General features: G+C 35.4%; 1 protein-coding gene across 1 annotated transcript in view; it reads left to right on the plus strand.

Annotated features, from left to right (window-relative positions):
- Positions 1-22,465, plus strand: part of FANCM (FA complementation group M) — a 67,206-nt gene that overhangs the window by 14,725 nt on the left and 30,016 nt on the right. Inside the window, exons 5-11 of the mRNA XM_072838448.1 lie at positions 1,230-1,361; positions 3,243-3,375; positions 3,840-3,965; positions 4,859-4,945; positions 7,512-7,696; positions 18,940-19,146; positions 20,503-20,713. Of these exons, the coding sequence (XP_072694549.1) occupies positions 1,230-1,361; positions 3,243-3,375; positions 3,840-3,965; positions 4,859-4,945; positions 7,512-7,696; positions 18,940-19,146; positions 20,503-20,713 (1,081 nt within the window). The remainder of the gene's footprint in view (positions 1-1,229; positions 1,362-3,242; positions 3,376-3,839; positions 3,966-4,858; positions 4,946-7,511; positions 7,697-18,939; positions 19,147-20,502; positions 20,714-22,465) is intronic.

Consider the following 22,465-nt stretch of genomic DNA (forward strand, 5'->3'; position numbering starts at 1 on the left):
CTTTGCAATGAAGAAGCTTTTTATTTTGAAAATTAATTATTTAATTTTAAAAAATAAACTCTTTGCCCAACTTGGAGCTTGATCTCCTGATCCCAAGATTAGAGTCACGTGCTCTACCGACTGAGCCAGCCAGGAGTCCCCGTGTTAGTTTGATATAATAATCATCTCCTTAATACTGATATATTTTCTAATGATTAAAATGGTTCCATTTATAAGGATGTAAAAATTATAATTTGTATAAACACATAATAAGCATTCAATTTTATTGATGCTTTTGAAGTGCTTTTGTAGGTAATATGATCAGCTAAGCTAGAAGGGAGGAAAAATAAAACTCTACAAAAATAGTCCTATCCTTAGGAAATAATTAGGTAAAAAGTTAAACAGTTGATTACATATTGCTATATTAGGTCTTCATCTCGAGGTCTCTGTTTTCCTTCACTTTTCCATCAAACTTATCCTACATCAGGACCTTTTGTCTTCTATTTCCTCTGATATGCTCTGTCCTCAGAACTTATCATTCAGATGTCAGCTGAAATATTACTCTCTAAAGAGACCATCTTTGTTTCCCTTACTTATAGTTGACCCTGTTTTCCTCAAAACCTCCATAGCATTACTGTGTTTTAGGTTTTTAAATACATTTATTATAATAGAAACACTCTTTGTTCACTCCTTATTCTTTGCTTCCCTTAATTCGATGTAAACTGTATGAAAGCAGCAACTTCATTTGTCTCAGCTACAAATTCCCAGCATTTGGAACAATGCTTGACATACACTACTAGATGCTTAATAAGTATTTCTTGAAAGAATCAATCGACAGATCAAACTGAATGTACTCAAGAGGTTTTGATTTAGTCAGTAAGACAAAGTCTTACTATATGCCAGACTTTGTTCTTCATACTGAAGATGCAGCAGTGAGAAATCAAAGGCCCTTTATTCACTGTGCTTAGATTATAGTGTGTTTAGTTTAGGGAGAGAGAGGAATTAAGAAATACACAGATAAACACATTTGTTCTTAAATTGTAGTTGGATCCACTCATTGCTTATGCTGACTCTCATATGGCTGTTATCTGGGGATAAATGTTAAGTACTTTTAAGTTTTGTTATTTTGCTATGTTTACTTAAAAATTTAAGACAAACTTTAATATATAACTTCTATTTTAATACGTGAGGAAATAATTGTATTTGAAAAAGGACTTTAAGCTTAAACTAAATTTCACTGAAATTTGCAGGTTTTGGAAGCATTTGCCAGTTCTTTGATTCAGAGGAATATTTTGATGAGAAGGGATATCCCCAATCTAACAAAATACCAGATAATTTTGGCAAGAGATCAATTTAGGAAAAACCCATCTCCAAATATTGTGGTAGGTATTTTTCAATTAATTTTGAAGAGAGATTAAGTTTTTATTTACAGCCAAGATAAAATGTAAATAATGACTGTTTTTTAGTATACATTAGCTCATCAAGAATTCAGATATGATTTATATAGTTTATAAAAGCATGAAAAAAATCTAGCAAAAATACACTTTAGTGCTTCAAATTAAGATAATTTTATCTTCTAATTTTCAATAAAGATTTGGTATTTTAGTTCATTTCTATGTTGCCATGAGGGGGGTAGAAGCTAACTTTTAGACCTAGAGCATTTAGTTTTAACTCTTGATACAGAGCTTAGAGGAAGTATCATAGTAAGCTTCTTATTTCTAATCTTCCTAGGAAAAAATAGATAGAAATATACCCATCAGGCTAGGTACAGAGTCAGAAGAGATGCTCACAAGTACAAAAAGGCACTGAGTCATTCTTTGTTTTTTTTTTTTTTTTTTAAAGATTTTATTTATTTATTCATGATAGTCACACAGAGAGAGACAGAGAGGCAGAGACACAGGCAGAGGGAGAAGCAGGCTTCATGCTGGGAGCCCGATGTGGGATTCGATCCCGGGTCTCCAGGATCGCGCCCTGGGCCAAAGGCAGGCGCCAAACCGCTGCGCCACCCAGGGATCCCTGAGTCATTCTTTGAACTGAGAGGGAATGCATATGCAAAAGAACAGAGGCAATTGAATGAAGTTAGGAAGGAGTCAGCAAACAAGCCAATATTGCTGAGGTCAAATATTAGGAAGTCAGATATGCTAGTTAATCTAGGTTGTGAGCACATAAGAATAGCTTTAAATGTTACACAAAGAAACACAGATTTTTTCTTGTAGTGTCTAGGGAACCACTAAGGGAAACTTTTCTGTAAAGTTACAGTATATTATACTAAGTTTTAATAGAATGTGTTTTAATTTCTGCTAGGCATTAAAGGTTCATTGATACTTTAAGGAGTAAATCTAAACCTATTGAATTTGCTCTTACTGATGAGAGTTTACATTTTACATTTTACAGAGAGGTGGTTTTACCCTTTCAGATAATTGGGGTGCCATATTAGGGCATTAATCACTACCCTGCAAACATTTAAAATGACTATTACTGATACTAAATGTTACCAAAGATTAAGGTAGAGAATAATAGTCTTTATCTTGAGTAAAGGAAAATAATTAAAGCATATTTTCAAGGTTTCTTTTAAAAATTACTATCATTCAGTTATATCTGCAGGATGCTCTCATAAAAGTAATATGTATTTCAGTTTTCTTTGAGAGTAATGGATGAAAGCACAAAGACCCTGAGCCAGATTTCCTGGGTTCAAATACTGGTTCTAAAGCTTCTTCGTGTATAAAATGAGCATAAGCATAGTACCTACCTCCTAGGTGTTGGGATTAAACAAGTTTGTATAATTAATGTGCTTAGAATTGTGTCTGGTGCTAGGACAGAGTCATGTTATTATAGCATATATAGTTGGTATTAAATGTTAGTGTTAAACTGTCTGATTAAATTTTGTTCTAGTGCCAGTAACATTTATGAGGATAGGCCATTAAGTGACTTATTTCCTATTGTATCCCAAATAGCTATTTCTGTGCTTGATATTCACTTTGAAAGAACAAATGAATATATATACTGCTAATAATTTACCTAGAAAGGGAAACAATATATGATAAATATTTCTCTCCTTCACTTATTCTCTTTAAAATGTAAGTTACATATTGAATTAAAGAAAAAAAAATACAGGGGTGGATTTTATATGGAAAATACACTGGCACCTTTCCAAACGATGTCTTATGACATTCAATAGGTAGATCTTCAGTAGAGTGGTAAGTTTCACACAGAACATGTATCTTTTTTCTCTGGTTAAATTTGATATGTGCTTGGTTTTCTAGGGAATACAACAAGGCATAATCGAGGGAGAGTTTGCTATTTGTATTAGTTTATATCATGGTTATGAATTATTGCAGCAAATGGGAATGAGATCATTATATTTCTTCCTTTGTGGAATTATGGATGGAACTAAAGGTAAATTAAATGAAATTACTTGAAGGAATAATGTTATTTTGATTAAACAAGTATTGAATAGTATAGTTACTTAAAATGCTTTATTTTAAAAAGTAATAAAATAGGGGTGCCTGGCTAGCTCTGTTAGTAGAGAGTGTGGCTCTTGATCTCACTCAGGGTCTTGAGTTTGAGGCCTCCTTTGGGCTTAAAGATTACTTAAAAAAACAAAAACAAACAACAACAACAACAACAAAAAGCAATTAAATAGGTAACAAATGATTATGCTTTTTTGTTTTTGATAAATTGGTGGTAAAAAGCAAGCCATTCATTAATATATATGTAAATGTGGAACTGGCAATAGTTGCTGGCTTTCAGTTTAAATTAGAAAAATTGCTAAAGTTTAATTTCTTTTAAATACATAATAAGTTTGATTTATTTTGCTATAATGTTTATTAATTTTGAAAATCTTTTCCTAATTTCTGAAGGAATGACTCGGGCAAAAAATGAACTTAGCCGAAATGAGGACTTCATGAAACTCTATAATCATCTAGCGTGTATGTTTGCACATACATGTGGTACTTCAGCAAATGGCTTTTCTACTATCCAAAAAGGTCTGGTTTTTCTTTAAAAATTTTTTATTATTCCTCTTAGCAGGTTGAGTTTGAAATTTTGCTCCATTGATCCTCATGTCTATCTGTAATCACTTATTTCCAAAGCAACAGATCTGTTAAATGTTTAAAGATTTTATTCTTTAAGTTAGTATAAATATATAATTCAGTTTATAAACCTTAAATACATCATAGATATTAGTAATTAGTTGTTACTGTTAGTGAAAATTCTCAGAACTACCAAAAATTTATTTATAGCTTACCTAAATGCATATTTTTCCCTTCTACTTTGCTGTTGATTCAGGAATTATAATAAATGATAATAAAAGTTAAAGTAAAAATTCAAGGGTGTCTGGGTAGCTCAATAAGTTGAACGTCTCACTCTTGATTTCCACTCAGGTCATGATCTTAGAGGTGTGGGATTGAGCCCCATATTGAGCTTCATATTCAGTGGGGAATATGAGAGAGGGAGCTCTCTCTCCCTCTCCTCCGCGCTCTCTGTCCTAAAATAAATAAGTAAATCTTTAAAGAAAAATTCAAGGTTTATTTTATAGTAGGGCTTCTGTGCTACACAGATGCTACTTATTATTTAAATAGAAAAAAGGTAAGTTAACAAATGTATTTTGAAGATTTGATTTATTTGAGAGAGAGAGACATTTTGTGAGCATAAGCTGGGAGAGAGCCAGAGGGAGAAACAGACTCCCCACAGAGCAGAGAGCCAGATCCGGGGCTCCATCCCAGGACCCTGAGAAGATCATGACCTGAACCAAAGGTAGATGTTTAACTGATGGAGCCACCCAGGCACCCCAACAAATCTATTTTGGAAAAGATAATTAAAATACATTAATGAATGAAAAATCTATAACAATTGTTTGGTGTTTTTGTTTTTGTTACAGGAGATAAAGATAAAAAATTTTTCTACAGTCATCCAAAGTTAAAAAAATTAGAAGAAGTTGTACTTGAACACTTCAAGTCATGGAATAGTAAGTCATATTTAGTAGCTTCAAGGCGAGAAAAAGTTACTGAAAGAGCTCAAACTCTGACTCATTAGTTTGTGCTCACACTTTATGGAGAAGATGGGCTTTTAATTACTCTGGATAATAAATCTAAAAAAGCTTTAAGAAATTTGGAGAGGGTGGGACAAGGGGGGAATGGTGGAAATGTTAAGAATAAGGTATATTCTATGAAAAAGAAAAATAAGTCTGGGGCAATAAAAGGCAAAGAGAGAGTAAAGCAATATATAATAGAATGGTGGGGAAAAGTAAAGCAGTTAAGGAGATAGTCATGGAGGAGTGCTGTTTTATATAGGGTGTCAGAGAAAGTCTGTTTCTAGGGTAATGTTTGAGCTGTTGCCTGATGAAGTGAGGGAGCAGGTCTTGTTGATTGTTGGGGGATGATCATAAAAGGCAGAGAGAATAGTCGATTCAAAGTCTCTGGGGCAATGGGGTGTTTGATATGATTAAGGATCAGTAAAGAAACCAGTGCTGCTGGAGTAGTGTAATGAGGGTAAGAGTGGTTTAGACAAAAATTGAAGAGGTAGCCAGGGACCAGATCATATATGGCTTCTAGGCCAAGTTAAGACTTTAGTTTTTAATTCTACAAATGCTTTGCCTTGTGAAACCATTAGAGGGACATTTAGAGCAATAGAGTGATGTGATCTGACTTATATTTTATAAAAAAAAGATCACTCTGGTAGCTTTCGCCAAGTGTAAACATTAGCCACTTAGGAGACTTATCATACTTAAGAAGATAACAGATGATGGTGGCTTGTACCAACATAATAATAGTGGAGGTGCTAAATGGTTATAGATTCTAGATATATTTTGAATTTGGAGTCAACAGTATTTGCTGTTAGATTGGACATAGGATATGAAGAAAAAAAGAAATCATATGAGTGTGTGTGTATGTTTTGAATAATTATATGAGCAAAGAAAAGATTAAGAACAGCTTACAGAAGAAAGAACAGGCATATTTAGATGCTTTTGAGGTATCTAGTAGGAGATGAATAAGCATTGAATAAATGAATCTGGATCTCAGAAGATTGGTCTGGGCTATTTTTATTTCAACATATATATGAATAAATTTTAGAATCACAGCATAAGGATAATATTTAAAAAAATGGTTATGATCACATTACCAGGAATACAGTTTAGAGACAAATTGTATTAGATGTATGTATTTAGAGACAGTTTAGAAGACCCAGAATGCAGACCCGGAAGAATACCAACATTTAAAGTTTAGAGGAGAGGTGCTTCTCCTCAGTTGATGCTCAGTTGATGAAGCATGTGACTCTTGATCCTGGGGTTGTGAGTTTCAGTCCCATGTTTGGGTGTCGGAGTTACTTAAAAATAAAATCTAAAAAAAAAGTTAGAGGAAAAAAAGCCACAAAGGAGGTTGAGAAAGAAACTGGGCAAGTGAATGACAGAAAAGCTGAAGGAAGAGACAATTTCAGTAAGAAGATGTGGGATATGTTAGATGCTGGTGAAAGGAATGGTAAAATGAACTAAAAAGTGACCATTGAATTTGGCAATATGGAAGTTATTGAGACTTTGGTAGAGGAGCTTCAGTAGAATGAAGGTAGAAAGGCAGCCTATAGTTGGTGAAAGGTGATAGGCTTTGCATTGAAAGCAGTTGGTCAGATGTAGAGGCTTGATAATTCAAAAAGAGGTTTGTCTAGAATAATTTGCTTTGCAACAACTCTTCCTTTTTCCTTAAGTATTATGAATTAACTTTGCATGTATTAAGTCATTTAATTTGTAGGGTTGTTATGAAGACTAAATGAATTAATATATGAAATATTTAGTCCAGTCCCTGACAAATACATAAAAATTAATATAATAGAAATCATAGAAATAAAAGAAAATGAATAAAAAACCCATACAATTTTCAGTTTTTAACCAATTGCTATGTGTAAGTCTATATACTTTATATTCCATTCATTTTAGATATGAAGAAATTAAAGCTTAAATGGAGTAAGTATCATGGTTACACATCACCCAGAGGGTTCTGTGGCCTACCCTCAAAGATCATGCTCATATTGTGTATTCTGCACAGAGACCTTGGGATCAGCTTTGTGATTGACTATAGTCAGATACTGTAGTTATTTTTGGAGAATTTGAAAGTATCATAGATTTAGGAACAATCCCGTGGCCTGGATTAAGAGAGTGCTTTTAGTGGACAAAAAGGAAAAAAATATTTTTGAAATCAGTGGGAGTGCTACAGTTCTGTTATTCTGATTGTAGAAGGTAAAGGGAAATAATGGGCATTGTGCGTGAATTTGAAGGACTGGTTAAAAGTGATTCAGGTAATTTTTACTGGATTTGTTTAGGATTTTATTATGACAGCCATGAGAGGGTAAGAAGCCAAGAATATTAAAATTACTGAAGAAGGTAGGAAAAAAAAAACAGCAAAGATTTAAGATGTCTTAAATTACTTTTTTGCAAGAATTATCATTCATTAGTATATAGTTTCAGGTTTGTCTTGAAATAGTTCCTGGGTATACGCTTTAAAAAATAGTTGAGATTGAAGGGTTTTTTTTTTGTTATATAGTTCAAAACACCTCTGAAAAGAAATGTGATGAGACCAGAGTTATGATCTTCTCTTCATTTCGGGATAGTGTTCAAGAAATTGCAGAAATGCTATTACAGCATCAGCCAGTTATTAGAGTGATGACTTTTGTTGGCCATGCCTCAGGGAAAAGCATGAAGGGATTCACCCAGAAGGAGCAACTGGAGGTAATTACTTTTGGAGATGTTGAAAACTAAAATAAAACTGATTAGCTTTGTACTTTGCCTCTTATTTTAACTCATTGGTCAGTCAGCTACTTCTTAAAGATAATTTTATAGTAAACATGTGAATAAACATGCCTATTTTAAAATATCAAAAAAGTGTCTTTTGTGGTTTTGAGCCCTTTTTTTTAAAAGTAAGGTAATGTATAGTGGTTAAACAGAAAGACTGAAAACATACTACCTAGGTTGGAGTCTGGCCCTATCACTTACAAGTTTCTTTACTTTTTGTGCCTCAGTTTTTCTTATCTGTAAACATAGTTCATAGAGTTGTGAGCATTAAATGAAATCATACTGTAGAGCCTTCAGTAAATGTTTACTTTTGTTTTTCTTAAGGCACTTTAGTTATATATTCTAGTTATATATTCTAAAGAAATAATGAGCTTGTTTCTTTTCTCTGTTATTAAAAAATCTTAATTTAAAAATATGGTTGGGGGGGCTGCCTGGGTCAATGAGTCAGTTAAGTGTCCTACTCTTGATTTTGACTCAGGTCATGGTGTTAGGGTGGTGAGATGGAGCCCCATGTTGGGCCCCATGCTAGGCCTGGAGTCTGCTTAAGATTCTCCCTTTCCCTCTACCACCATCCTCCCTACCCCACATGTTCTCTCTCTTGAAAAAAAAGAAAAAGATCAGAGGAAACCACTTATCCATTTATGCTCTGAATAAGATGTCATAAGTTTGCTAAGTGCTGTATATATGTTTTTTTGGGGGAAATTTTAGACTTGATTTTTTTTTTTTAAACTGTATATAAGTTTTTCAGATTAGCTATAGGTCTACATTTGAGTAGTCATTGACAAATAGGTGTGTCTTTAATGTCTAATTAATTTTGACAGAAAGATTTTATTCATTTATTCATGAGAGACAGAGACAGAGACATAGACAGAGGGAGAAGCAGGCTCCCTGCAGGAAGTCTGATGTAGGACTTGATCCCAGGACTCTGAGATCATGCCCTGAGCCAAAGGCAGATGCTCAACCACTGAGCCACCGCAGCGTCCCTCTTTTTTTTGACTTTGTAAAGTAAGAGGAATCCTTTTCTTTAAATATCTTTTATACTAGTCCTCATTGCACCAAGAAGAGTTTGTTTAAGCTGACTCTCTCTGGTAAGGACCATCTAAGAGGTTTTCCTGAATCAGAAGAGAGTATCTTTACCTATTTCAAATCTGATTATATGTATTTTAAAAGATCAGATATCTAGCAGGTTATTATTACTACTCTTAACATTTATATATGAATGAAAAATGAAGTGGATTTTTGTCTAAGGTGTTAAGCATTTTGAAATACTAATAGTACCCAACCTAATCTCTAGCCAGTTTTGATAACACCTAAAATCATTATTCCTGAGTTTGTCAAGTGCCATAAGAAACTTTATTGATTTTTTTTTTTTTTTTTAAATTTATGATAGTCACACAGAGAGAGAGAGAGAGGCAGAGACATAGGCAGAGGGAGAAGCAGGCTCCATGCACCTGGAGCCTGATGTGGGATTCGATCCCGGGTCTCCAGGATCGCGTCCTGGACCAAAGGCAGGCGCTAAACCGCTGGGCAACCCAGGGATCCCAACTTTATTGATTTTATATTGACTTTGTCCTTTCCTCACTTAATAATATTTTTATGTAGGCCAGAGTAACAACCCTTTTTATTATTCCTGCAATAATTGCTTTCCTAAGAGAGTTTTATGGTAAAATAAGCTTTTGTACGAATAGTTGTAATTAAATTTTTCATTTATTTAGAAACAGGCTATAAAGTTAGAGAGGAATTAGGGGGCTGGATCCTTTAGGACTTTATAAGTCATTTCCATTTAAAAATTTTTTTTAAATTTCAGTTAGTTAACATACAGTGTAATATTAGTTTCAGGTGTACAATATAGTGATTGAACACTTCCATGCAGCACCCAGTACCATTCCACAAATGCCCTCCTTAATCCCCATCACTTATTTTAGCCATCCCCCTACCTGCCAACCCTCTGGTAACCATCAATTCTCTCTAGTTAAGAGTCTGTTTCTTAACTAGAAACAGATTAGAACAGGTTCTAGAACAGGTTCGCCTTTCTCCTCTTTGCTCATTTTTGTTTCTTTTCTTTTTTATTTTATTTTATTTATTTATTTCTTTATTTGTGTATTTAATTTGAGAGTGAGCAAGAGAACCAGCAGGAGGAGGGAGAAGGAGAAGCAGACTCCTCACTGAGCATGGAGCCCAATGCAGGGCTCAGTATCAGGACCTGAGATCATGGCATGAGCCAAAATCAAGAGTCAGACACTTAACCAATAGAGCTACACAGGCACCCCTCATTTTTGTTTCTTACATTCCACATACGAATGAAATCATTATGGTATTTGTCTTTCTCTGACTGACTTATTTCACATAGCATAATACTCTCTAGGTCCATCCATGTCCTTGCAAATGGCAAGATTTCATTCTCTTTTATGGATGAGTAATATTTCATTTTATGTGTATACCACCTCCTCTTTATCCATTGGTCAGTCATAGACACTTGGGCTGTTTCCCTAATCTGGCTATTGTAGGTAATGTTCCTGTAAAACACAGGGATACATATATCCCTTGGAATTAGTGTTATTTTATTCTTGGGTAAATACCTACTAGTGCAATTTCTGGGTCAAAGGATAGTTCTGTCTTTAATTTTTTGAGGAAACTCCATACTATTTTTCACAGTGACTGTACCAGTTTGCATCTCCATTAACAGTGCACCGGTGTTCTTTTTCTCCATATCCTGGCCAACACCTGCTATCTGTTGTGTTATTTAGACATTCTGACGGGTGTGAGATGATATCTTATTGTTATTTTGATTTTTATATATATATATATATATTTTTTTTTTTTTTAAGATTTTATTTATTCATGGGTGACACAGAGAGAGAGGCAGAGACCTAGGCAGAGGGAGAAGCAGGCTCCCAGCAGGGAGCCTGATGTGAAACTTGATCCCAGGACCTTGGCATCACGACCTGAGCCAAAGGCAGATGCTCAACCACTGAGCCACCCAGGTGCCATGTGATTTATATTTTTCTGATGGTCAGTGAGGTTGAGCATCTTTTCATGTGTTTGTTGGCCATCTGGATGTCTTCTTTGAACATGTCTATTTATGTCTTCCCATTTTTTAATTAGATTGTTCATTTTTGGGTAATAATATTTAGAGGTTCTTTATATATTTTGGATACTAATCCTTTGTCGAATATGCCATTTGAAAATATCTTCCCCCATTCTGTAGGTTGCCTTTAATTTTGTTGTTTCCTTCACTGTGCAGGTTTTTTATTTTGATGTCCCAATAGTTTATTTTTGCTTTTGTTTCCTGTGCTTCAGAAGAAGTTACTACAGCCAATATAAAAGAGGATACCGCCTATGTTATCCTCTTGATATTTCAAGTTTCAAGTCTCACATTTAGATCTTTCATCATTTTGAATCTATTTTGGTGTATGGTATAAAAGAAGTGGTCTAGTTTCATTGTTTTGCCTCTTACTGTCCAGTTTTCCCAACACCATTTGTTGAAAAAGACTGTCTTTTTCCCATTGAGTATTCTTTCCTGCTTTGTCGAAGATTAATTGACCATATAGCTGTAGGTATATTTCTGGGTTTTCTTAATCTTTTTTTTTTTTAATTTTTATTTATTTATGATAGTCACAGAGAGAGAGAGAGGCAGAGACATAGGCAGAGGGAGAAGCAGGCTCCATGCACCGGGAGCCTGATGTGGGATTCGATCCCGGGTCTCCAGGATCGCGCCCTGGGCCAAAGGCAGGCGCCAAACCGCTGCGCCACCCAGGGATCCCTATTTCTGGGTTTTCTATTCTATTGATCTTTGTGTCTATTTTTGTGCCAGTACCATGCTGTTTTGATCACTACAGCTTTGTATTGTAACTTGAAGTCTGGAATTCTGATGTCTCTAGGTTTGCTTTTCTTTTTCAAGGTTGCTTTGGCTATTCAGGGTCTTTTGGGTTCCATATAAATTGTAGGGTTCTTTGTTGTAGCTCTGTGGAAAATGATGGTGGGATTTTGATAGGGATTGCATTAAATGTGTAGATTGCTTTGGGTAGTATAGACATTTTAACAATCTTTGTTCTTCTAATCCATGAGCATGGAATGCTTTTCTATTTCTTTGTGTCAGCTTCAGTTTCTTTCATTAGTGTTTTATAGTTTTCAGAGTACAGGTCTTTTTTTCACCTCTTTGGTTAGATTTATTTTTAGGTATCTTATGGTTTTTGCTGCAGTTGTAAATGGGACGGATTCCATAATTTCTCTTTTTGCTGCTTCATTATTGGTGTATATAAATGGAACAGATTTCTGTACATTGATTTTATATCTTAAACTTTACTGAATTTATCAGTTCTAGCAGTTTTTTTTTTTGGTGTAGTCATTGGCATTTCTGTATAGAGTATCATGTTCTCTGCAAGTAAAGCTTGACTTCTTCCTTGCCAATTTGTATGTCTTTTATTTTTGTTGTTGTTGTCTGATTGCTGAGGCTAGGACTTCCAACAGTATGTTAAATAACATCCGTGTCTTATTTCTGACCATAGAAGAAAAGTTCCCATTTTTTTCCCATTGAAGATAATATTAACTGTGGGTTTTTCATACATGAATTTATTATGTTAAGGTATGTTTCCTCTAAGCCTATGTTGTTGAGAGTTTTTGTCATAAATGGGTGTTGTACTTTGTCTACTTGGTCAAATGCCTTTTTATAAATTTTTTATTTAAATTCAATTAATGTATAATATATTATTGATTTCAGAGGCAGAGGTCAGTGATTCATCAGTCTTATATAATACCCAGTGCTCATTACATCACATCCCCACCTTAATGTTCATCACCCAGTTACCCTGTCCCCCCAACCCTATCCCCTCCAGAGACCATCAGTTCGTTTCTATGATTAAGAAGCTCTTAGGGTTTGTCTCCCTCTCTGATTTCGTCTTATTTTTTCCTCCCTTCCTCTATGATCCTCTATTTTGTTTCTTGAATTCCACATATGAATGAGTCCTTTGATAATTATCTTTCTCTATTGACTTATTTCGCTTAGCATAATGCCTTCTAATTCCATCTAAGTCGTTGCATATGGCAAGATTTTATTTCTTGTTGACTGAGTAGTATTCCATAATAGAACCCCCCATCTTTAGCCATTCTTCTTTCAGTGGATATCTGGGCTCTTTCCATAGTTGGCTATTGTGGACATTGCTGCTATAAACATTGGAATGCAGGTGCCTTTTTGGATTACTACATTTGTATCTTTGGGGTAAATACTTGTAGTGCAGTTGCTGGGTCATAGGGTAGCTGCATTTTCAACTTTTTGAGAAACTTCCATACTTTTTTCCAGAGTGGTGCATCAGCTTCATTCCCACCAGCAGTATACAAGGGTTCTTCTTTCTCCACATCCTTTCTAACATCTGTCATTTCCTGACTTGTTCAGTTTAGCCATTCTGACTGGCGTGAGATGGTATCTCATTGTGATTTTTATTTGTATTTCCCTAATCCCAAGTCATGTGGAACAATTTTTCATGTGTCTGTTGGCTATTTATGTCTTTGGAGAAACGTCTGTTCATGTCTTCTGCCCATTTCTTGATTGGATTATTTGTTCTTTGGGTGTTGAGTTTGATAAGTTCTTTGTAGATTTTGGATTCTAGCCCTTTATCTGATATGTCATTTGCAAATATCTTCCTCCATTTTGTTGGTTGTCCTTTGGTTTTGTCAACTGTTTCCTTTGCTGTACAAAAGCTTTTTATCATAGTGAAGTCCCAGTAGTTTTTTTTTTTTTTTTGCCTTTGTTTCCCTTGCCTTTGGAGATGTGTCTAGTAAGAAGTTGATGCAGACGAAGTTAAAGAGGTCACTGCCTGTGTTCTCTAAGATTTTTTTATTTTTTTATTTTTTTATTTATTCATGAGAGACACACAGAGAGAGGCACAGACATAAGCAGAGGGAGAAGCAGGCTACCGGGAGCCTGATGTGGAACTTGATCCCAGGGAACATCACCTGAGCCAAGGCAGACAGTCAACTACTGAGCCACCCAAATGCCCCTCCTCTAGGATTTTGATGGATTCCTGTTTCACATTTAGGTCTTTCATCCATTTTGAGTCTTTTTTAATATATAATGTGAGGAAATGGTCGTGTCATTCTTCTGCATGTGGCTGTCCAGTTTTCCCCAACACCATTTGTTGAAGAGACTACCTTTTTTCCAGTGGATATTCTTTACTGCTTTGTTGAAGATTAGTTGACCATAGAGTGGAGGGTCCATTTCTAGGTTTTCTATTCTGTTCCGTTGATCCATGTGTCTGTGTTTGTGCTAGTACCAATACTATCTTGATGATTACAGCTTTATTTTAGAGTTTGAAGTCAGGAATTGTGATGCCACCAGTTTTGGTTTTCTTTTTCAACATTCCTTTGGCTATTTGGGGTCTTTTCTGGTTCCATTCAAACTTTTGAGTTATTTGTTCCAACTCCGAAATAAGTTGATGGTATTTTGATAGGGACTGCCTTGAACATTTAGATTGCCCTTGGCAGCATAGACATTTTAACAGTATTTATTCTTCCAATCCATGAGCATGGAATGCTTTTCCATTTCTTTGTGCCTTCCTCAGTTTCTTTCTTGAGTGTTCTTTAGTTTTCTGAGTATAGATCTTTTGCCTCTGGTTAGGTTTTTTCCTAGGTAACTTATAGTTTTGGGAGCAGTTGTAAATGGGATTTACTCCTTAATTTCTCTTTCTTCTGTCTCATTGTTAGTGTATAAAAACTCAACTGGTTTCTGTGCATTGATTTTATATCTTGCCACCTTGCTGAATTCCTGTATGAGTTGAATTCCTGTATGAGTTCTAGCAGTTTTGGGGTGTAGTTTTTGAGTTTTCCATATAGAATATCATGTCATCGGCAAAGAGTGAGAATTTGACTTCTTTGCTGATTCAGATGACTTTTATTTCTTTTTGTTGTCTAATTGCTAAGGCTAGGACTTCTAATACTATGTTGAATAGCAGTGGTAATAGTGGACATTCCTGCTGTGTTCCTGACCTTAGGGGAAAAGCTCTCAGTTCAAATGTTTTTTATACAATTGTTGAAAGGATTATATGCTTCTTATCCTTTCTTTCAGTAATGTAGTGTATTGTATTGATTGATTTGTGAATATTGAAACACTCTGGCAACCCAGGAATAAATCCCACTTGATCATGGTGAATGATTTTTTTAAAGTTTTTTTTAATTTTTTTTAAGATTTTATTTATTTATTCATGAGAGACACAGAGGGAGAGGCAGAGATATAGGCAGAGGGAGAAGCAGGCTCCATGCAGGGAGGACTCGATCCTAGGACCCCGGGATCACGACCTGAGCCAAAGGCAGACACTCAACCACTGAGCCACCCAGATGCCCTAAAAGTATTTTTGGATTTTGTTTGCTAATTTTTTGTTGAGAATTTTTGCATCCATGTTTATCACGGATATTGGTCTGCAGGACTCCTTTTTAGTGGAGTCTTTATCTGGTTTTAGTATCAAGGTAATGCTGGCCTCTTAGAATGAATTTAGAAATTTTCCTTCCTTTTCTATTTTTGGAATAGTTTGAGAAGAATAGGTATTCACTTTTCTTTAAATAGGTATTCACCTCTTTAGGTATTCACAGGTAGAATTTGCCTGTGAAGGCTTCTGGCTCTTGACTTTTATATCTTGGGAGATTGTCGATTACTGATTCAGTGTCTTTGGTGGTTATTGGTTGGTCTGCTCAAGTTTTCTGTTTCTTCCTGTTTCAGTTTTGGTAGTTTATATGTTTCTGGGAATTTATCCATTTCTTGCAAGTTGTCCAATTTGTTGGCATTAGTTTTGCATAATACTCTCTTATAATTGCTTGTATTTCTGTGGTGTTGGTTGTTATTCTCTTTTATTCATGACTTTTTTGGGGGGCCTTTTCTCTTTTTTTTTTTTAAAGATTTATTTATTTATTCATTCAGAGAGAGCAAAGAGAGAGGCAGAGACACAGGCAGAGGGAGAAGCAGGCTCCATGCACCAGGAGCCCGACGTGGGATTCGATCCCGGGTCTCCAGGATCATGCCCTGGGCCAAAGGCAGACGCTAAACCGCTGCGCCACCCAGGGATCCCGCCTTTTCTCTTTTTGTTAAGTCTGGCTAGAAGTTTCTCACATTTATTGATTTTTTTCGAGGAAACAGCTCCTGGTTTCATTGATCTAATTTTTTTTTTTTTTCGTTTCTATACATTTATTTCTGCTCTAATCTTTATTCTTTCTTTCCTTCTACAGGCTTTAGCCTTCTTATGTTGTTCTTTTACTAGCTCCTTTAGTTGTAAGGCTAGATTGTTTACTTATTTTTATGTTTTATTTTTTTTAAGATTTTATTTATTCATTCATGAGAGACACAGAGAGAGAGAGAGAGAGAGAAAGAGAGAGGCAGAGACATAGGCAGAGGGAGAAGCAGGCTCCATGCAGGGAGCCTGATGTGGTACTCGATCCGATCCGGGAACTCCAGGATCATGCCCTGAGTCGAAGACAGATGAGCCACCCAGGTGTCCCAGGTTAGATTGTTTATATAAGATTTTTTTTGCTTTTTGAGGTAGGCCTCTATTGGTATGTACTTCTCTCTTATGATTGCTTTTGTTGCATCCTAAAGATTTTAGACTGTTCATTGTGTTTTCATTTTCTTTTGTTTTTCTGTTTTTTTTTTCTTTGATTTCTTGGTTGATCCACTCATTGTCTAGTAGCATGTTGTTTAATCTCCATGTATTTGTGCTCTTTCCAGATTTTTTTCTTCTGATTGACTTCTAGTTTCATAAAGCATTGTGGTCAGAAAAGGTGTGTGGTATGCTTTCATTATTTTTGTGTTTGTTGATATCTTTCTCTTTTCTTTTTTTATAAGATTTTATCTGTTTATTTGAGAGAGAAAGAGGGCAAGAGAGAGCATGAGTGGTGAATGGTGTGGGGGGAAAGGGAGAAGCAAACTGCCAGCTGACTAGGGAGCCAGACTCCTGGCTTCATCTCAGGACTCTGGGATCATGACCTGAGCCAAAGACAGATGCTTAACTAAGTCACCTGGGTGCACCTGTTGAGGCCTCTTTTTGATCTAATATGTGATCTCTTCTGGAGAATGTTCCATGTGCACTTGAAAAGAGTGTGTATTCTGTTTTAGAATGGGATGTTTTGAATATATTTGTTAATTCCATCTGATCTCATGTGTCATTCAAAGCCACTTCCTTATTTATTTTTCTGTTTAGATGATCTGTCCAGTGATGTAAATGAGCTGTTTCCATTTTAATAACTTTAGCTTGTATTATAAGTGGGATGGGAAAAGAAGCCCTTGGAGAGTTTGAAACAGAGGAGGGGCATGACCTGGTTCATATTTTAAAAGAATCGCACAGTTGCTATCTTAATAAAGTTTAGGCGACTAAGGGTGGAAACAGGAAGACCAATTGGAAGTCTTATAATACCAATCTAAAGAAGATGGTGGCTTAGACTAGAGTGGTAGCAGGGAAAATTGTGAGAAATGGTTGGATTCTGGATATATTTTGAAGGTGAAGCTGAAGGAATTTATTGATAGATTATAGTGGGGTATGAGACTGAGGAATGTGAAGGATGACTCCAGGAATTTGGCCTACAAAAACTGAAAAGAGCTGCTATTAATGAAGATAGATTGAAAGAAAAGCAGGGTTTGGAGAGAAATATCAGGAGCTTGGTTCTGGATGAGTTAACTTTGGCATGCCTATGAAATTAGTGTTTTCCTGACTATGAAAATTGATAGAGGACTAGTTTACTTCCTCTTATGTCACACAGATACTTTTGAACAATACAACAATAATGAATTATTTAAAAAAGTAAAATTAATGAAAACAATGTTCACGGCCAAGTTTTTTTTTTTTTTTTTTTACGGCCAAGTTTTTTATTACTAAAGCCAGCAAATATAATATTACTCTACCAAGTTTCTAAATATCTACTCTTAATTTTTGTACTTATGCTGTTGTTGGCTAATAAACAGTTTGAACCACACCAGTTATAAATAATTCGTGAATTACACTTTGAATAGCATTGTTTTAAACATCAAGTAGAGATGTTAAACAGTGGAATATATAAATCTTGAAGTTTGTTAACATGTATACCTTATGTTATACATGGAAGATATGCAGGGAAAAAGGAGTAACTTCCTATGGTGGCTTAGAATTCAGAATTAAATACCATAGTAGTAGAGAAAAAAGAGGAGGAACGTAGGCTTCTTAGTTCTTAGGAGAGAGAGTAATTGATTTTTGGGAAAGATGAATGAGTTCTTAGAAGAATAGATGGGAAGTGTGACAGTTTGTGACCAAGTTTGTCTGGTTGTAGGGATGACTTTTAGGGTCCTGTGATGAGTCCGTTTTTTCTGGTTGATGAAAATCCGAGGAAAGGGATTTATGACAATTGAATTCCTCCTGTTTTTGGACAGATAATGGGAGAGGAAGTCTTTCTCTGCTTTTGCTGTTTTTCACTTGTATACATAGTTCAAAATAACCAATATATCAAAGTAGCATATTTTGGGGCAGTGTGTCCTAATCTCCCACAGTCATATTTTGGGGTGGCATATTCTGCTATCCTTTTTTGGAATGGCAGTATAAAAGGTTAGATAAAAATTTTAGGAGTAATAAAATTTTTACTTCAGATAGACCTAACAATAAATTTAGGTCTAGGATATGATAAGCAGTAATTGCTCTGGTCCGTTTACCTGCCCATAGCCCTTTAGTGACACTAAATAATATTTGGGGTTTCTCATTTATGTGTAAATTTAGGAAACCTTTTTGGCATCACAGTGATTATGAAAGCAAAGACATTAGGACTGTCCTTTGCATTTTACTATGGTCTGTTTTGGTTTATATCGCCATTTTGTCACTTCTTTTCCTATTCCATAGCATCCTAGATTCTTTTTTTTTTTTTTTAAGATTTTATTTATTTATTCATGACACACACACACACACACAGAGAGAGAGAGAGAGAGAGAGAGGCAGAGACACAGGCAGAGAGAGAAGCAGGCTCCATGCAGGGAGCCTGATGTGGGACTTGATCCTGGGTCTCCAGGATCAGGCCCTGGGCTGAAGGCAGTGCTAAGCTACTAAGCCACCCGGGCTGCCCAGCATCCTAGATTCTGATTTGTAATCTGATTTCACCATTTTGGGGTGAGTGGGAAAAATGTGCTTTGATCTACAAGTCTCTAACATTTGTATCTGTTTATTTTTATATCATTTTTATTTTAGGTTGTGAAACAGTTTCGTAGTGGTGGTTATAATACATTGGTTTCTACTTGTGTTGGTGAAGAAGGTTTGGATATAGGAGAAGTTGATCTTATAATATGTTTTGATGCCCAGAAGAGCCCAATTCGTCTTGTACAACGAATGGGCAGAACTGGCCGCAAACGTAAAGGCAGAATTGTTGTTATCCTTGCTGAAGGACGAGAAGAACGTGTAAGTAGACTTATAGAAACAGAATTTGATAATTAAAATTTGGGAAATATAGCTTAAGATAAATAGCAATCTCTTAACATTCAAAGTCCAAACAGTCAGGCACCTGGGTGGCTCAGTGGTTGAGAGTCCGCCTTTGGCTCAGGTTGTGATCCCAGGGCCCTGCGATCAAATCCCACATCAGGCTCCTCATGAGGAGTCTGCTTCTCCCTCTGCCTATGTCTGCCTGTCTCGGTTTCTCGTGAATAAATAAATAAAATCTAAAAAAAAAAAAAAAGTCCTAACAATCTGTAGATTTTGGTTGATGTTTTGTCCCCACTTTGTAATAGATTCAGAGTATTCTTTTCTTGTAATTAGGAGAATTTTTAACTGGGTTCAGTTTTGTCATTTTTATCCATATAAAATACTGTACTTCAGTATTAATTTAGAGACACCTAACTACCAAAATCAATACGCATTAGTTTGTTTTACTATTTCCCTGTGCTTCTAAGACCTGTGTTTTGTTTTTAGTTTAGTTTTTTCTTTTATTTATTAATACAGTGAACTGAGAATGGTTTTTACACTTTAAAGAATTGCTTAAACCAATCAATCAACCAACCAACCAACCAACCAACCAACCAAGAATAATATGTGCCAGCGGGGTGCTGGGTGGCTCAGTTGGTTAAGCATTTACCTTTCAAGATTCTATTTATTTATTTGACAGAAAGAGAGAGCACAAGCAGAGGGAGCAGGAGAGGGAGAGGCAGGTTTTCTTCTAAGCAGGAATCTGATGTGGGGGCTCGATCCCAGGACTCTGGGATCATGACCTGACCCGAAGGCAGACACTTAACTGCCTGAGCCACCCAGGCACCCCAGGATGTTAGTTTTCTTATCTGTAAGATAGTCATAATGACCCACATTTAATGAGTACCTACTCTGCTGGGCAGTAGTTCTAAGTGCGTCAGATGCATTATTTCATTTAATTCTGTATGGGGGATAATGCCTTTCTTATATACAGTAAAGAAAATTGAAGTATAGAGAGATGAAGTAACAAGCTGGAATATAGCAATAGTATTTTTTTTAAAGCAATTTACGCTTATATATAAATATTTACCTTATTCAAAAATAGAAAGATTCCAAATAAAAGATTTCCTTTGTGCAATATAGTTATGAAGGTAGGCTTTTATAATACTAGATTTTGAACTGATTTTCAAATGTTAATTGAAAAGGCCTCAAGTTCAAGGTAATGGGTATTCTCAGTATTTAAGTGGATCATAGTATAATTTACTGTTTATAGTAAATCCAAATAAATATAATAACTTCTTATTATGGCTAAGTGATTATTGTAGAAATAATGTAATTTGACATTTGTCTTTGCAGACTTATAATCAAAGTCAGTCCAACAAAAGAAGTATTTATAAAGCAATTTCAGGTAACAGGCAAGTTCTTCATTTTTACCAAGGAAGTCCACGAATGGTTCCTGATGGAATCAACCCAGAATTACACAAAATGTTTATCACTTGTGCTGCCTATGAACCAGAGAAGCCTTGGAACTTGCAGCGGAAGTCCTCTAACTTTTCCTATAAGAATGGTAAATAAAAAACCTTTGCTTTTAAGCTATGTATTTTTTTCCTGTTGTTAGTTAGTAGGCCATATGTTGATATACTTCCTTTTTGAGAAACTTAAGGTACATTCTAGGATGTTATAGGTCTTGGAAAAGATAAGAGATTATTCCTGTGGCAAAGGGAAGGAGACAATGACAGAACAGAGTGAGAAAATCAGTGTTGAGAAAATGAAAAATGTCCTACCAACCCAGAAAATCCTCTTTACCAAGTGTTGCAAAGAAAGAAAACAGTTTTTCTTTCAAATAAGCACTGATGCAGTGAACAGTGAACATAGTTCACTAAGATAATACTAAGACACAAATTCAACCCTATACATCCCTCCAGGCAGTTATGATTCTTTACATACATATTCTCAAGATTAATATAATCTGTCCTACAATGAGAGGATAGCACCTTTTTGCTGTATATTTTTTCATAGTTCATCCCCAAATCACCTTGTAATTGAGGTAGCCATTTGTGTTAGCTTAGTTGTCTTTATTCAAAGAAATCCTATGGTAGTTCTTTTTTTAATTTTTTGAGGAACCTGCATGCTGTTTTCTATTAATGGCTGTACCACTCTACTACTACACCAACAGTGTATAGGGATTTAAATTTCTCTGTGTCCTCACCAACACTCATTTTGTTTTAACTTTTTTGATAGGAGGCATCCTAACAGGTACGTCATAATGTTTCATTGTGGTTTTGGTCTGCATTTAGCATTCTTGTTAAATGCATATCCAGCCTCAACTTGAGTATCTGTTAATGGAAGTTGTATTTCATTATAAAGGTTTATTCCCTATGTAGAAGCCCTATTTAGAAGAAGGTTCCTTCTTATGTTAAAAATGCTTTCTAAAAAAAAAAAAAAAATCTTTCTACCTTTTCCTCATTGATTTAGTTTTATCTTTTAGATACAAAGAATGGTTTTGATCCTTTGATTACCTATGTAGCAGTTCTTTATATATTTGAACACAATACCTCTCAAGTTTTACTATTAGTCTCACTGGTTTTCATACCAGGAAGTTTCAAGGTCCTTTCCCGCCTAGTCACTTGCTTTGGATTCACTTAAATTTGTTAATGTTCTTTCCCTTAACTCAGAGCTAAGACAGAAGTTTCCTGATTCAGTAGTCTCTGATTTTTTTTTTTCTTGCCTTCATCTGTATGGGACCAGAGTTCCTACTTTACACTGTTTATCCTTTTTCAGTTTGATGATTATTTTCCTGAATTGAGATTATGGAAGTCAGAAAGGGTTTAACTTAGTATACTTTTTATAAAAAAAAGTATATTATTGTTTTGTTTTGTTTAGATTCTTGTTAGTTTTTTTTAATATGCTCAACATTTTATTCTATCTATCTGTCTATCTATCTATCTATCTATCTATTTATTTATTTATTTATTTATTTATTTATGGTAAACCTAGAAAGAGAGAGAGAGGGAGAGACACAGGAGGAGAGAGAAGCAGGCTCCATGCCGGGAGCCAGACGTGGGACTTGATCCCGGGACTCCAGGATCGTGCTCTGGGCCAAAGGCAGGCGTTGAACCACTGAGCCACTCAGGGATCCCCGATTCTTGTTAGTTTTTAAAGTAGTAGGGCTTTTCTCTCTATCTCTATCTGCCTTCTCTCCCCAGCCATTTAAGATTTAAGTTAAAACCCCTTTTTAGTCTTGACATCTTCCCCACCCCATCCAAGTTTCAGATAGTCTTTCAGATAAAAATGATGGTATCATCCAGTTTTCATAGTA

Source organism: Canis lupus, chromosome 9, assembly GCF_048164855.1.
Source record: "Canis lupus baileyi chromosome 9, mCanLup2.hap1, whole genome shotgun sequence".
NCBI lineage: Eukaryota > Metazoa > Chordata > Mammalia > Carnivora > Canidae > Canis > Canis lupus.